Genomic DNA, 17587 nt, shown 5'->3' with positions numbered 1-17587 from the left:
TGCCCATTCTCAGCTTCTGGCACATAAGAATGAAAAATGAGACCTTTCAAAATGTTTCACAAAAACCTACAAGAGCCCTAGATCCGAATAGCTGATACCCTATGGTTAGGGCATTGACCTGGTAGGTAGGGAGCCCAAGTTCAAATCCCTGGTCTATCTGTCTCTACTTTTGACCAGAAATTTCATCCTGTATCTGAGAAACAACAAAATTTCAATGAAAACAATACGTTTCCATGAAAAGTTTCAGTTTTGACAAAAAAATTCCCTCGTCAAAAAATTCCCTTGTCAAAAGATTTCTGACCAGCTCTAACTAATGCATCATCAGCAATACATAGCACAGGAGGCATCTTTCTGTTACCATTGTGGGTAAGTATAAAACTGTTGCCTTTACAATGGCATTACCAACATAATAGGCCAGAGCTTTAGCTGGTGCAAATCAGTAGTTCCATGGACAAAGCCACCTACTTGAAATCAGTGAATCTGTGCTGAGTTAGCCCAGCTGAGGATACAGGCTGTGGTCTTTACAAAGTGTTTGGTTAGGACCTCCTGAGCCATCATATTGGGAAAATCAAGGTCAAACACAGAGAATTTGAACTGAGAATGCCTTCTTGATTTGAGATCATACTCAGCTTTGGCAGGAATGTGTGAGTTCTCCAGTGATGCAACCACCAATGCCTGGAAAAAGGGGAGGGGAAATTCAAAATAACAATATACTATGATGCCTGCTTCTTCCTGACCAGTGAACTGACCTCCCAGTTTCATAAACTCTGGGAGAACGGGGAGCTGAGAAGACAGAGATCTACTAGACTTTCCAGAGGGTGATTTTGCATGCAAGAGAGTACGCACGAGGCCTCAGCACAGATCTATCATCCTCTAGAATTTGCTTGTGCCAGCCTCTTTCTAAATTTAACTACAAAAACGACTCCACTCAGGAGACAGGTCTCCGCGCCCAATATGTAAAACTCACCAATCATCCAGACAGGAGATCGAATTACTGCTTTCAGCAATTAAATTACACTCAAAACTTAACCAAGACATGGAAGAAAATGATGGTTAGTACTGGGAGAATGGATAATGTAACTGTGCTGTCCTATTAATACCCTCTTTAATATTTTTCACGTGGACTCAGCAGTGTATAATTTTAAGCAAAGTCTGAAGTAGGAGACTGGGCAAGCTTTTAATTAGTTCATGTAAAGTTACTGACTGCCAAAGCAGCATCATGCCCCAGACCAAATGCCAAAGCTACGGTCAGGTGTAGAGAGCAAGTTGTGTTAAGAGTTGAGAGCAGTGTCACGTTACCTTAATGAGATACAATCTCCTTTCTGATCCTTAGATTGTTTCCCAGATGCTTGATAACGCTCCAGATTTAGACAAACATGTGATGGTTCTTTCCCTTACATGGCCCCATGCTTAAATAATTAAACGAGATAAAGGCGTGGCCACATTAATCATGGAAACCTAGTGGGCTGCAGACAAAGGATGCCCATCTCCTTGTCCACTCTCAATGGGTTGCTTTGTTCTATGCTCTCCCTCTACACAACAGGTACACCCCGTGTTCTGTTGCCTGATCCTCTAGTGCACTCTGAATGGGACTATTGTGTTCCCTCCTGTGTGAAGGGTAACTGAGCCAGATACAAGTTTACACAACAAGAGAGAGGGAGGGAGAGAAAGAGAATGAATTCTACTTGGTTTTAAAGGGATCAGCAGCCATTTCCTAAACCATCGTCCTTTGGATTGCTGCTTCTCTAGTTTTACCTTGGCACTTGTTTTGTTGCCATTGGCAATGGCTTCCATCAGGTTTTTCTTCCCCTCCCTAACCATTAAGACCTACGAGGAGGAGGAGGGTGGGGGAAAATTAACTCACTAGACCCTGAAGTACAGTAGAAGATGCTGCTCTCCATAGCATTATGGAAATCTCCACTTAGAAGGGAAAGAGGTACCATTCCCATTGGTAGCTGGTGAGCTGATCCAAGGAAGAGAGCTCACAATTTTATTCATAAAAATGGGGATTAATCCAGCTTGCATCTAATGGGAAAGAAGATCTCTCTCGCTTCCTGGGTGGCATTGGGTAAGAGGGTTGCCAAGGTGAAAATGGCACCTTTCGCAGCCATCGATTTTCTTCTTACCATAGGAAACCACCCCAAAATTAGTTTCGGTGTCACTGTTGTGAGATGACTCACCTCCACTTTTCCAGAGCAGTCAGGGTATTTGGGGTCCCTGGGCACCTCACACTGGTCCCGTCTGCCATCTATCACTGTGGAAAGAGAATTAAGATACAGGGGAAGTGGGAAACTTTTAGAATAGTGGAAACTGTAGAACTTGGGGAAGAGGGGGAGAGGCAGGGCACTGATCTGTGGTCAAAGTTTGCCACTGAGTTTTCATCACCCAAAAAGCAATCCTTCTGAGCAGCTGTTAGTGTGCATGTGACAAAGGAACAAGCCTCCTCTAACACATCCTGCCAGCTTGAATGAGTCAGAGCGAAACCTGTGGAGTAGGGAAATATTCACATGCTGTAATACCCGCTTATAGAATCACTGCAATTTACTGGAACATTGCAAGTCCCACCTCCAGCATACAGAGAAAGAACTGAACTTCCTGCTAAAACTCCCAGATCAGATACAACAATATAAAAACATACAAGATAAAAATTGTAATAGTGAGATAAAGATACAGCATCACCTGTTGGTGGAGGTGCATTACAATACCCATTTTCCAGAGAGAGAAACTGAGGCACAGAGAGGTAACGTGACTTGCCCAAGGTCACACAGAAAATGTAGTAGGAGCCAGGAGTCCTGACTTTCAAGTCCCTGCTCTGACTGCTTGACCACATTCCCCTTATGTTGGCCTGTATTTTTGTTTGGCTTGATGCTTCCATTGGCTTGTATTTCTGCTGTTCCTTCAGCTAAAATTCTGGGGCATTTTCTAGGAGCGCGGGAGGGGGACTCCAGTTCCAGATCCAACGCCTGTACATTCTTTTAATAATCTGTAAATAGGCTTCTGTATCGAAGGATGTACTTGACAGTCTTACAGGCACAAACTGTAAAATTGCAACCAAAACTGTCCCACTGAGCTGTCAAATATAGAGCCAGCCCCTGGGGCTAGCGCTGCCAACCCATTCAGGTCATTTTGTGCTCTCAGACTAGCTTACACACACAGAGAGTAGGAGTTATGAAACAGGCACTGACAAACAACGCAGAGTGGGTCTAAATCACCAGACCCCCCAGTGGGATATAGGCACTCCAGTAACCTGCCTAGAGAGAGACCACCCAACTAAGGTGTTATTAGTTCAGGATACATTTTAACTAGAGATGGGTCCAAAAAAGCAATGTGCACTCTATTTAAGGTTTAGCCTCAGGGTTTGGGTTCAAGGCAGAATTGGGGCCGTCATCTGGGTTTGTGGCCTATGCTGCCAAAATCTTCCAAGCTGTTCTTGCAAGATGTAAGCCCCAAATAGTAGAACTCCAAAAACAGCTGATCTTGGGAAATTTCTGACATCTTGAATTATAGAAGTCTTCTGAGACAAGCTGTGCTCATATTTCAGCATTATCTGAAGCAGAAATTAGGCCTCTTCTGGTTTTGGATACAACAATCTATCTATCAAGGTTTTTATATCGGGACCCCTCACTGCAGGACACTGAGGGCTTTCCAAGTATTAAAAATAGATAACAGTAATCTCCTTTTTTCTTCCCCAGTAGGTAGGAATAAAATGCTTGTATGTGTGTGTGTGGTACTTTTCTTCACCAGTAGATAGGAATAAAATGCTTGAGGGAGAAAGAAAGGGTACTTCTAGCACGACGGCTAGATTGAGACTGAGTTTAGTATTTAATTCTGAGTGTGATTAGATCTATGGTGATTCCTACCCCTTGTGGCACTGAGTTTTTGTCTTGCTCCTCTGGAGTTCTGTCTCTGGCATGCTCAAGTCTGCCTCTATTAGGTGATTCAGTAGATTGTCACGGTTGTGAGAGGTCACAGACCATGGCCTCTTATATACAGTCTCCCTTCCCAGCATTCCTTGCTGAAAGTCTATAAAGCCTACAGATTGCATCAGCCCTGGGAACTACAACTCCCAGAATTCCTCAAACCAGGGCCCAAACCGGGTGTGATTCCCAGCCCGCGTCCACATACTTGCGCTTGCTCTCATCTGAGCCAGCGTGCTAACAACATGGTGGCTGGGCCTACCTGTCCTTCAGGGTTCATGTGCGTTTGCACTTGGGGCTACTGACTTGAGCCATCGCTGCCGCAGCCCATGACCATCGTTAGTGCTCTAACGCGAGGAGAGCTAGTGCCGGTATGCGCACGCGAGCAGGGGATGACACCCCCCTCACTCCGACTGTAGACGCAATTCTAGACAGATGGTGTTGTGAGCTCCTTTTAACCAGGAAGTAGTCAGAGATGGCTGACTTGTTTCTCACGGAGCAGCTTTCAGATACTAACAAGTTTCAGTCACTACTGACCTGGACCACATTTGGACTGACATCCATTATTTATCAACCAAAGAGTAGAGAGAAGAAGCAAGGCAAGGGGTGCAATGAGACACGTGTAATGTGCTCTAGTTGTTTTCCTTAACATGCTGCCAACAACCACGCGATTAGGCAGATTGTTAATGTTAAATAAGGTCTCTGCCGTCCCTGTTCATTAGGAATCCTGGCTCCACATTACAGATGGGCATTAAATATTGATATTAGGACATGAACGAACAATATTTTACTGCCTCATCGACACCTCTCCTGGTGTCAGGGGGCCAGCCAGGGCTGTCTGGAGTATTGAGCTTCCATGGCTGGAGGAAGAAAGATTAGCAGGATAATAAATATTTCATACTCTGTGGATGGGCTGAGTGCACACCAAGGAAGCCGGCATTGATATGCTCTTGTGCCCACCATATTAATCTTGGGTTTTTTTAATCAAGCGCATGTGCAATGTCTAAAGATCTGGCTTCGATTCAGCAAGGTAACAGCGCCAGCATCAAGGGAAGACAAAGGGGCAACAGTCTGACATAGAGGGATCCTTGTTTGCTTTGTTAAAAGGTGTTTGTTGAGAAGGTCATTGCAACACCCTGGCAGATCATCACCCTTCTAGGGAAAGCTCTTGCCTCATCCTCTCTCTCTGTTCCTCTCTGCTCACCTAAGCTCTTTTGAGCTCCACTCCTTGCAGCTCAGGGGGAGAGCAGGGCTGTGCAGCCTCTCTTGCAAGCCCTACCACCGCCAAACGGCTCAGCCAGCTGGGCTTCAACTGCTCCCATTCATTCAGGCTGCTGCCCCCACCAGCTGCAGATGGAAGACCGAGTGGATAGTCTAGTTGAAAGCCTCCACTGTCTCCACTTGGCCAGCTAAGGTTTGGAACAGAAATACAGGCCAGGCCTCTTTGTCTACCGGCTCCTGGTGATCTCAGTTCTCCAGAAGAAACCAAGACCAGCCGGGTAGTTCTAATGGAGCCACCTGGAAATTGCACTATGGCAGGAAGCGGGGAGAGAGCTAGAGGAAGGAAGAAGGGGGGAAAAGGAATGACTGGGCAAGGCTTAGAAACAGGAATTTAAGTACTCACCCCCAGATACACGACAAGGGCATTGCATTGTGTCTACTGGGGATTTTTTCTTAGTTAGATTAATATTAAATAAATGCATTATAGCTGCCTGATTAAAAATGTCAATAAACGACATCAGAAGCACAATAATGCATTTGCCAGGCAATATACACACTCCAGGAGAGTGCTGTGGTACAAAGTGCAGCAGGGTGCCTTAGCACACCCAGGGTGTGTGTATATGGGTTTATGAACATGCCCCCTCCAGTGGTTTAGTGCTTACTTAGAAAACGGCTTTGCAGTTCTGAATATTGGTGCGATAAGCTGCCACCTTGGTCAACACCCTGGGGATTGAATCAGGAACCTCCGAAGCTGAAAGCGCAAGTTGCTACAGCTTGGGTCACCAAGTCAAGGCTTGATAATGGGAGCTGGGACAGACTCATGTCCTCTGAAGAGCAGGCAGAGGGGGGAACCTGTAATGTGCTCACCAGTGGTTTACATTAGCTCAGTCTAGCACATATGTGGTCAAAGTGCTTTACAAAGATTAACTCATTAATCCCCAAAGTCTCTTAGGCTCTATCCTAGCCAATTATTCCCACCATGCAGGTGGGAAAACTGAAACAGAGGTTAAATGATTTGTCCAAGGCCACCCAGTGCGTCCAACTGGCTGTTGGTGGAGTGATATCAGACCCACATCTGTAGCATCCAGTAAGCGATGGATTTTCCCCCCCTTATTTTTGCCAGGAGCGAGCTAACCATCCCAGATAAAATAAAACCCCTCCCACCATTGATTTTTGGTCTAAAAAATAAAACCCCTCCCACCAATTGGTGAATTGAACCAAAGTGAATAATTTTGGAGATTTGAAATAGCCTGATGTTTTCCCTCCATGTTTGTCATTTTTTCTTTGGCTCTGCAATTCCAGATTCTGGCAGGGCCCAGATCCAGAAGGAGCTATGCCCAAATCCCACAAGACAGCATGTTCCTCTTGGCATCAATACTAGGAGAGACAGTAATTTACTTCTGGGCCAGATCACTAGTGAGTGAAAGCAACTAATGCTTAGCTTAAACCATCTAACTGTGATAGGCATCTTAGAAATACGCAAGGTATAGATATCTAGCAGCTGTTCAAAAAGTGAAAAATGAGTCAGGGGTCTCAATTCAGTCTCCCCTTGACAGATGTCCGTTATACCAATTAATGCGCTCTAGTACAGAAGACAAGGCCAAGATTTTCAAAAGTGCCTTAGTTTTTGAGACACATTAAAGCACCTGCTTTCTGAAATCAGTCCCCTTTAAACGTCATTTCAAGTTGGACCTCCAAAAAATGAGACACCCAAAGTCACTATTCCCTTTGGAAAACCATAGCTCATATCTTGACTGAACTCCGCTTCCAGACCTAGCTGTGGTCTCTGCAGGTGAGGTGTGAGGCACATTGATGATGCACTATGTGCATACAGCACTGCTCTGAGCTGTGCTGTTCCTATTCTGGGCTCCCTGCATTTCACTAGCACTAAATTCACACCAGGTCAAACACAGGAAGTACCAGGAATCTTGTCAAACAGCCCATTTTCTTGAGATGTCCAACCTAATTTTGCAGACACAAGTGATTCAGGTAAGTTCAGCTCAGCATCTGAATTCCTGGATCTGTATCCAAACCTATTGTAATTGGCTTTCCATAATACTTCTGTACAGCACTTAAGAGTTCTTGAGGGTGTGAACGTGCCCAGCATATAGAATAAATAAATGAGCAGAAACTTCATGGCACTCTTACCTTTCCCATTCATGAGGCTGTTCCGGAGAATCTGATCTACTTTCACTGCAATGTCAGAGACATTCTGAGCAATAGCTTGGATCCTCTCCATCAAACCTGCTGCCGGCTGGAACCTGGAAAGTAAATAAATAATCCCTGAGAACATGATTCCTTCCTGTAAGGAGTCCAAGCTTGTTAGAAAGAGCAATGAGGGCTTTCTGCACAAATAGCTGTCATTCTTAGGTTGCAAAGTACATCACCGAGGGGAGCAGTACTGAGGCTAGATATAATGATGAACTACACCTTGCAATACCTGCTCATTCACAAATTCCATTAGCTTCCGTGAGAGTTTTGACTGAGTGAAGACTGCAGGATTTGGTCCATCCTTGTTTCCTGTATGCACGCATGTGCTCACACACACCATACAAATACACGTTTGCTGGGGAAACATGTTTTGCCTAATTTCAAACTGTCTCAAATATCCTGTGTCCGAAATTCCTTTACAAAGCTTATTGGGCTTGTGATCTGCTTAGGGAACGCTGTAAAACAAGAATATAGACGTGGGAAAACCCAGGGGAAAAAAGAAGGTAAAAAAGGAAGAAGAGCATATCCAGAGAAAGAGTGTGAGAAAGAGACAAAGGAGTAGAGCAGGGGAAGAGAGAAGAAATGGCTAAAATGCATAGACCATACACATGGCAACTGCTTGGATCATGCTGGCTTTGCAAGCACTAAAAATAGTTTGAGAGCTTCGTAAAACCTCAGGCACCTCAGATCAGCTGGTAACCTGAATGACGATGCATTCCCCACTTGGGCGCAGTCACAAAGCATTCCCTGGGAGGTGCTTGTGTCATTAAAGAGCAGGGATATGACATTTTTACTGTGAAGTTAAGTGGTTGCCAGAATACGTTTAATCTTTGAACAAATAATTATTGGCCCCCAGGGACTGACCTACCAATCTATGAGAAGAAGAGGTTCTGATTACCATTCAGCCAGTGGAATTGGCCGTGTAATCACAGGGCAGATGCTAGCCACTTGTGAAGAAGCTGACTGTTTTGAGGAGCGGTGAGGGGAAAAGGCAGTATGAGTCAGTCCTGCAGGGCGTGCCCACCCCTGAATGGGGAATTACAGCAGTGCTCCGGGAGCATTCATCCTTCAAGCAACTGATGAGGAGCCCGTGTTGTCTGGGCCCCAAGGAATGGAGGGATAATCTAAATAACAACCCCAAGGGGTAGTGGGAAGGCTCATTTCCTGCTCCTGGCTCAGGTTCTGATCCTCCAACTTGCGATAGATGTCATTCAGAAAAGCACATAAACATCCTCCACTTTAAGCACATGCTTAAATCCCATTGATTTGAATGACACTTAACCATGCATTTAAGTAGTTTGCTGAATCAGGACCAGCAACTTGTACCATGCTCCACTAATAGTGCCATTGAAATCAATGGGCCTTAGTCTCATTTACACCAAGGCCCTAATGCATTGCTTTGGCAATGTAAAGGGGCCTTAAATGGATGGAAACAACAGAGCAGTGCATTAATCTTGTGCAACACGCCTGAGGAGGACAGAATCTGAGCCTCTATGAAGTGTTGATCTTGTGACACATTTGACGTGGGCCAATCTTTCCATTTCAAACATTCTGCTGTTTCCACTGCAGACGATAATATCTTGATGAGCTTGAATACCACAGTAAATCATTTCCTCTTCCAGTGTCAGGGTGATAAGATTTTTCTCCAGCTATGCAGATCGTTAAAAATAAAATGTCATAACTTTTGAGTACAACCAAAAGGACAACCTTGAATTATTACAGCACGAAAATATGCCCTGATTTCAGGTCCTTCTCACTAAAGTTTTACATTTGTTCTCTAGCAGATCAGAAAACCAGAAGGCTAGGATTTAAAGTGCCTCTGTCCTCAAGGCTAAAAAACCCCCTAGTTTTATGAACCCACACTGCTTCAGTTGTTGATTTAAAGTCTGCTCTCTAGCAGCAAACAACCCACATTTTTCCTTCCAGAGTGGTTTATGACCATCGATATTGGGCCTTCACACTTCCATACAGGGAACCACAACTCCTGAAATTTAAAAAAAAAAAAAAAAAAAAGCAAGCTATTTAAAAAACCAGAGAACGTCACTCCCCCATGTGATCACAGCCATGTGAAGGGAGTAAACCAAGGCTATAAATTATAGCTGCCAGCTGTTTTAAATGCTAAAACAAAGAGGTTCCTCCCGCCGTCTTGGTGACATGTCTGCCTGCACAAAGAACATGGGGGCAGAGCCTCAGCTGGTGTTCATCGGTGAGGACCACTGAAGTCAAACTCCTCTTGACCTTGATGAGGGTTGATTGAGGTCAGCTCTGAGGGATTCTGAAAACCCCACCCCTAAATGCCAACCATTATCCAGCCAGTGAGCAGAAATAATGCCATAGAATCTTAGAAATGTAGGACTGGAAGGGACCTTGGTAGGTCATCTAGTCCAGGCCCCTGCACTGAAGTAGGCTTAAGTATTATCTAAACCATCCCTGACAGGGTGTTTGCCTAAGTGGTTCTTAAAAACCTCCAATGATAGAGATTCCACAACCCCCTAGGTAATTTGTTCCAGTGCTTAACTACCTGACAGTTGGGAAGTTTTTCCTAACGTCTAATATAAATATCCCTTGCTGCCATTTGAGCCCATTATTTCTTGTTCTGTCCTCAGTGGTTAAGGAGAACAATTTATCACCCTCTTCTTTATAGCAATCCATACAGGGAACCACATTTTTTTATATACTTGAAGACGGTTATCATGTCTCCCCTCTGTCTTCTTTTCTCCGGATTAAACAATCCCATTTTTTTTCAATCTTCCCTGGTGAGATCATGTTTTCTGGACCTTTAATCGTTTCTGCCATGTGACCTAATCAACCAACCACACACCACTGATGGAGAACAGTTGAAAGTAACAGCTGGGAAACAAGCAGTAGTTCATTCCAAGTATACAGCAGCTACTTACGATTAATGAGTCCAATTTTCAGGTGCACTAAGGCCCATTTGTGTTGCTCCAGCAACAGAAAGGGGATGTGAATATGGTGGATCTAGCCACCGGGGAACTCCCCTTGTGTAAGTCCCTCACAGTGTAAGGCAAGAGGAGCATGGAAAAAGGAAGTGGGGCACTGATGTAGCAATTCTGTGCTCCAGCCATTCACAGCTGCTAGAACAGCCTCTGGAGGCCATAGGTAACGGATGTATTCAAGCAGTCTCTAACTCATCCCTGTGGCTGCTCTAGGACAAGCTAGGGTCTGACCAGCTCCAACCAGAATTAGGGAGCCATAAAGGGTATGTCTACATTGCATACTAAGTCCGGGCTCTGAGTGAGGTTTGAGTCCAAGCCTTACTTCTGTCCACACACAAATCAGTCTGACGCGGGTCAGCAAGCGCTCAGGACCTGGGTCCTGTTGGAGGCCCAGTACAATTTGAGGTGTTTGACCACTGTCCTACAGGCCTAGCATAGCTTCAGTTGCTTGCTTGGCTATTCTGACCCCTGTAGCATGACATCTTCCAGTTGGCAGAGACTGAATAACCTTGTAGATGTCTCAGTTTCTGCATAGCACGGCACATAAGACGACAAAATACAGATACTGTATACTTGCAGCTGCACATAGATAACGGTGATGGGAACAAGTTATCCTTGAACGTCTGGGGTACACTGTTTCATTGCCAAGGGGCATATTTTTACTCCACCCCTCCTATCCCCAGATGTTGTTTTGATGACCCCAATTATCATGGTAAGAATGGAATGTAGTTAAGGGTGGAAACCCAATGAGAGAGAGATAATTAGGTGAAAGTTGTTTATGGAAGGGTATAAGTAGTCACCACTTAGACAAAGGGGGGCGCTCCATCAACACCTGACTCTGCGGGAGGTGCTGCTGGTTGAATCAGAGGATCCACTGACTCCCTGGCGAGGCCCCTGAAGAAAGCCGTTCCTGTCTACAGCCTTCTGAGTAACTGCTTAGCTCTCCAGGCTCAGTGAGTATGATATATTGTAGTTCATTTTAAGCTTTGTATCTAACTAGCATATTTATAGAAAACCTTGCACATTAAACCTTATTGATCTGCAAATCGGGCGTACCATGTCTCACTGGTATTCACACTGATCACAAAGTGTCCAGAATCAACAGGTCCTAGAACCCTGCTAGGAGGATGGGTCAGAGTCCGAATCCAGCTGGGGTTCAGATCCAAATCCTGTTATTTTACAGTGTGGACGCAGCTCAAGCCACAGACCTCAAACAGAAGGTCTGCAAGGTTCAGTATGGATACATTAGTGTGGCTGTGAGACTGGGTCCAGCAACTGTAAACCCAGGTTTATAATGCAGTGTGGATGCTCAAGCACGGACTTGGAAACACCAAGCCCAAAAGCCCGGAGCCCAGAGATCCAGGCTTAGTGTGCAGTGTAGACATACCAAAGGATTAAAGCCACCTTTGTTTTCCATCTCATCTCGTGATGAGCACAGCTCAGACGGACCTGAGACATGGCGTCAACAAATAGATTCAAATGAAATCAGGATCAGCTCCCAAATGAATCACTAACCAGGAAAGGTACTACGTTAATGGGTCAGATTCCCAGCAAGTGTAAATCCCATAGCCCCACTGGAGTCATTGGTGTTGTGGTTTATTCCAAATGAGGATCTAGGCCAATATTCATGCCCAATGGCTTGACCAACTCTAGCACCCGCAGCTGTTCCTTTAACAAAAAGAACTTAAGTCAGAGATCTTGCATGTAAAATACATGTTTGATTATCACCCTCAAACAATATTTTCCTTTCTCTTTAAACAAGAAAGCTATATCACATTAGTTGTACTGCGAAGCTTTCCATGAAGAGTGCTAAAGAAATTTATGAACATATGTAAACTGAAGTGACTAGGATCAAGAAGGCAAGGGAATATTATCCTCTCTTTTGCTGTCTTGGAGCTGAATAATGACACAGAAAGTGTCTGCCAGGATTCTTGGGGTTTTGTCTCATATTAAAGCAAAGAAAAACTGCTGAAAATCTTATTTTAAAATAAACAAACCAAAATCATGGGCTAGTTACATTTTCTATTTTGCCACACTTGCTCAGACACAAGTTGATACAAAACAACCATTTATTACATCAAGATATTTCATCTTAGCTCCTGAATTTGCATCCAGCATGCAGTTTAGAAACACTTTTTGATTTAAGCTATTAAACAGATGGCAAGAAAGATGAAGCATAAATTACTTAAACCATCATTAAAATGATTTACAACCTGGGCAGAGGACTAGAAAATAAAATATTTAAACTGGGAAATTCGTAGAGATAAAAGGGTTTTGCTGTAGCTTGCTGGAACATTGTGCTTTATTGATAGTGACTGAAGATACTGAAAAGAAAAATGTAAATGGTCTATCCTGGTTAGTAATAGTAGAGTAGGATAGGGACTATTTAAACACTATTATTTATTATCAAAGAAGTGCAGGAGTTTAAGAACTATTTACCAAGGGTGAAATTCACCTGGTGCAGAGGGACAGCATGACTTAAATCTCACAAACTCTGTTTTAATAACATTACCTAATGGGTAAAAGTCCTCAACCTGTGGAACTGACTACTGCAGGAGGTCATTGACATCCGTGGGACTCCAGACAGGTTCAAGGATCAGGCTACATACCTCTTCTTACTGGATCAGAACCTACATGAAAAACTGTGGCTTGAATTTTTAAAAGGCTGTATAATTTCATGACCAGTATTAATGGGCCCAGATTTTCCAGGATCAGGGCCTTAGACTGGAAGCTCTTTAGAGCAGGGAGGGTGGTCTTAATTCTCATTTGCACTAAGAGCAGCCATGTATTCAGCCGGACCAGCCGTGCAAGTGACTGTCAGGACTCTACCTTAATATCTGTAAGCAGAGGGTCCCCCTTAGCACAATGGACTGAGTGCTCTGGGTTCTACTATCACCTAACTCTACTAGTGTTCCTAGAACTGAGAAAATAATTGACTTTCTGGTTCAGTGATGAAACAAAACAAACAACCAACAAAAAAAGAAAAAATGGTTTTGTTTCAAACTAAAACTGAATTTCTTCCGTTTTTCTTGCCGAAACAAAAACAAATAAAAAAAATGTGTTTGGGTCAATTCAACTTTTCAAAATAAAATGGTTTGTTTCTAAACAAAATGTCAAAACAATTCATGTAGAAAATGTTAACATTTTGACTTGTAAAAAAAAACCTTGTTTTTTATTTGGCCAAAACAATAAGCCAAATTCAACCTGAATTCACGAGTAGTTTTGGTTGCCCTGAAGCGGCATTTTTCAGATTATTTGCTATTCACCAAAAAAGAATTGCTTACTTCTAATTATGATGGCATAGCTGGATTATCAATATTTCCTACACCAGCACAGTAACCTGCTTCTCAGGACAGTGGACAGGGAGTAACAATGGGCTTTTTTTTTTTTTTTTTTTTTTTAAAAAGGAAAGAAAGAAAGAAAGAAAGAAAAAGAAAAAAAGCTTCTTTAGTGAGGATATAAATCCTACCAAACTGTGCTGGGGATTCTCCAGCAAGTGAAACTAGAATAAATTACTGTAGGTTTTCGAGAATGAATTTTTCCCTGGGACCTTAAAAACGTTTACTGCTGCAAATATAGTACTTTTGCTTCTAACCATCCACATTGATTTTACCTTTATTATTTTTAGATTTATATTTCCTTGTGTTGATTAAGATTCAGATCACAATGTAGTTTATAAAACACCATATACGGTATTTATCTTGTTTCAAAAACTCCTAGGAAGATATATCTTTCCCCACTGGCAGATCATCTTCGGGATAATATAGCTTGAGGTTGATCGTTCCTTTACTTTTTGAAGGCATTAATTTGGTTCCCCTAGCTTTGTCTCATGCCTCTGACTTTGCAACACCAGTTTAGTTATAGCCCGTTTATCCCTTTACAAGGTACTGTGTCTTTATTGCCTCTTAGAAAATGAGCATTATGAAGAGATGAATCTGTTTCTATTTGTGTGTTGTCTTGATAACACAAACCCTAAACACACTCGCATCCTCATTTTGTATATTTAGCTATTAACTGTCATAAGCAATGATTTTGATGAGACAAAGACACATGAAAGTAAAACAGGTATTCCCAAAATAGGATATTGTGCATATAACATATATGATGATATTTAACAATTGTGTTGCACTATTCACCAAAGGATTTCAAATCTCTCTTCACAAAGGTGTGTATTATATTCTGCCTTTTTAAGGATGGGGAAACTGAGACACAGAGCAGTTATGTTACTGGTCCAAAGTCACATGGCAACTCAAAGTGGCAGAGCTGGGAATAGAACAAGAAGTGTGAACCAGTAGATAAGGCACTAGACTGGGAACCAGGAGACCTGCATTTCATTCTCCACTTTGCCACCTGTTTGTGGTATGAGTGTTCCCAAGTCACTTTGCCTCTCTGTGCCTCAGTTTCCCTTCCACCATAAAACAAGGATAATGATGCTCACTCATCTTTAAGAACCATCGATGAAAAAGGCTATAAGTCATAAGCATTATTATGTTCCGCAGGAGTAATAATAATAATACCTAACTCTTATATAATGCCTTTCATCTTTAGATGTCAAAGGATTTTACTGAAGTCAGTATCATTATTCCCACAGGCTTCATCAAATCAGCGTCACATAAATACAGTAAAATATGTTTCAAGTATGTGTTTCAGTAGCTCTGTATTCAGCTATAAGCTTCATCCTATTTGAGGCAAACAGCTCAATCTTGTCTCCATGAACATCTGCTTGAATAAAGAACTAAATTAGCTCTGACTGTGTTTGCATTCCTTCCATATCCACTTTCTGCAAACATCCTAGCGCCCGTGTTCCATGACAGGACCATTCACTGAAACAGCTCGTTTTAAGCAAATATTAGATGACAGTCGCTCAGTCATTTTTGATCTCTTTTGCTACTAAGTGTTACGCTCATTCAAACAGGGGAAAGAAACAATGTCATGTGACATGTACATCCAATCAGAACTAACCAGGTGACTGCTACTGTAAACGTGTACATGAGTCACTTTACTCACAGTCGGAGTCCCATTTACTTTAATGAGATTACTCCTCAGAGTAAAGTTACTCCTGTGAGTGTGTTTGCAGAATTGAGCCCCAACACAGTTGAAATGTGAGTTTTTCATCCAGCTGGTCACAACATTCTGAAATTTTGGTGGGGGAAAAAAGGAAAATTTCCATTAAAATGTTGACTCGTTTCTGGACCATCTCTAATATCAAACACTTGCAGAGAACACTCCACACAGTAAAAGGAATTTACTGACACATTAAATATTTGCAAATCAATTTAAGAAAATCATAAGATAATTTAAGAACAGACTGAAGCTAAAGTCATAGACTAACACCCTGGTTCTGCAATGGACAATCAGGATAGACCCCAGAGTCTAAGGCAGTGCTCCACTTACTGCAATGGGATCTATTCCCATGAGCAAGATTACTCACATAGATAAGTGTTGCAAGATCAGGCACTTGGATGGGGTTACTCACAGTGCATGACGTTAAGTATGCGGATTAGTCTGTACGGGCGGGGGCCCTGGATACATGTGTGAAAACTTTGACCCCAGCAGGGTTCCATGTAGCCTCAGGGCTCTGCATAGAATCAGTTGCAGAGTCAAGGCCAAAATTAATTGCCTTGAGTTATTTGTTTATCTCCAGTACTGCAGTAGTTAAAATCTCAATATTTCCCACTTGTGCTGCATACATTACGCTATATGTAGGTATTTGCATCCTGTGCTTCATGCATGGCTAAGCACATCATCAGCGTTAAACCCGTGTTCTTTGATTCTGTTTTTCAAATAAGAAACTGGGCTCCTTTTTGTGTAAGTTGCTTTTTGACTGGGCTGTTAGGAACTTGTCCTTTGGCGGCAGTGGGAGAGTTCATGGCTATGGCACAGATGTCGGCTCTGACTTCAGGGAACCCAGCCAGGAAGTGAAGAATCAGTTGGAGCAATTTGCTCTGTCACCTGGGACAGTAAGCGTGGGGTCATGAGAGCTCCTGGTTTGGGGTTGACCTGGGAGTGAGTCTTCTCCATGGAAAGAGAGGAGTCTGCAGGATCCCATGATTAACGCTAGAGCACTGTTCATTTTGTACAGTGTCTTTTGGGTAGGAGAAGCCCTCCAGCCTCCATTCATTTGTTTCTACTTCACTCAGCCTTTAGCATCCTTTGCCAGTGGCATATTTTATACACACGTGGAATACAGTGGCTGGAACACATGGGGTCAAACCAATGATACTATGCTGATTTACATCAGATGAGGATCTGACCCATGTGATACACTGGGAGAATTCAGGACATTGAAGTGGGAGTGATTTATACATATGGGAGAAAGGCAGGGAATTATCCCCTTCCTAAGGTATCTCCTGGGTTGCTATGATCAATAGTTCCCCAGCACTACTCTCTGTCTTCCACACAGTACATTTTAGTGAGGCTTGCATGATTATTTGCTTACTACATCACAATGCATTATCTCTTCCTCCGCCAGCAGCTTTGAGACATTTGTGTGGCTTTCCTCTGCCTCTCCTCCAAGCTGGAAATTTCACGAATAAATCCTCAGGGAAGAGTCCAGCATTGGTCTCCAGTTTGTTAGCCATGTGGAGCTCAGACATCCAGGTGGGGCTGCCTCTCTAAAGTGGTTTGAAATCAGAGGGATCTTAGAGCTGACTGAGGGTACATTGGAGTCTGAGTTTCCTCTTACACGGGTGTATATCAGAAGTGACATCACTGCAGTCAACCCCTGTCCCATCACCCCAAAGTGTCTATTCCCTTGATCTGACTTTTTCCATTTCCCTGGTGCTCTCCAGACCCACTGCCTGCAGTTCAATCCTCCCGCAGCCTCATGGGGTTTCTGCTCAGGGCCAGGCCAAGAGCAGGAGAGTTCCTTGCCCAGCTTAGTTTGCAAACAACAGTTTACCAACAGTTTACCAACCATCCCCAGGGGAAATCTCGCAGCCCAGAGGCCAAGGATCTCTTCAGGTTTTTCTCCCTTTTTTCCAACCCCTGCCCTGGGTGGGTAAGTGGAATTCCAGATGCTGGAATTCAGTATTTTCCCTAAGTAGGTTGTCTCAAGCTCCTTCTAGCTAACTCCAGACAGTGTTTCTGCTGGAGAATAAGTGATACAGGATGGAAGTGACAGTGGGAGCTGAAGGGAAATGACTGGCTCCCATATAACCTGAGCCACATAAATGTTTTCTTTCTTGCTCTTGACAGAATGAGTCCATAGACCTGGGGAAACCGGTCAGGAAAGAGACAGACAGAGAGAAAACTCTCTGCTGCATTTTTAGTGTCTCACTT

The 17587-nt window shown here is 43.3% G+C and overlaps 1 protein-coding gene across 1 annotated transcript in view; it reads right to left on the bottom strand.

Moving 5' to 3' along the window:
- Positions 1-17587, bottom strand: part of MGAT5B (alpha-1,6-mannosylglycoprotein 6-beta-N-acetylglucosaminyltransferase B) — a 153667-nt gene that overhangs the window by 70000 nt on the left and 66080 nt on the right. Inside the window, exons 4-5 of the mRNA XM_067547635.1 lie at positions 7287-7399; positions 2181-2254 (exon numbers count right to left, since the gene is read on the bottom strand). Of these exons, the coding sequence (XP_067403736.1) occupies positions 2181-2254; positions 7287-7399 (187 nt within the window). The remainder of the gene's footprint in view (positions 1-2180; positions 2255-7286; positions 7400-17587) is intronic.

The sequence above is a fragment of the Emydura macquarii genome, unplaced genomic scaffold (assembly GCF_026122565.2).
Source record: "Emydura macquarii macquarii isolate MOO-44397 ecotype Brisbane River unplaced genomic scaffold, CSIRO-AGI_Emac_v2 contig_1230, whole genome shotgun sequence".
In the NCBI taxonomy this organism is placed as follows: Eukaryota; Metazoa; Chordata; order Testudines; family Chelidae; genus Emydura; species Emydura macquarii.
This window is presented reverse-complemented; position numbering and strand designations above follow the sequence as displayed.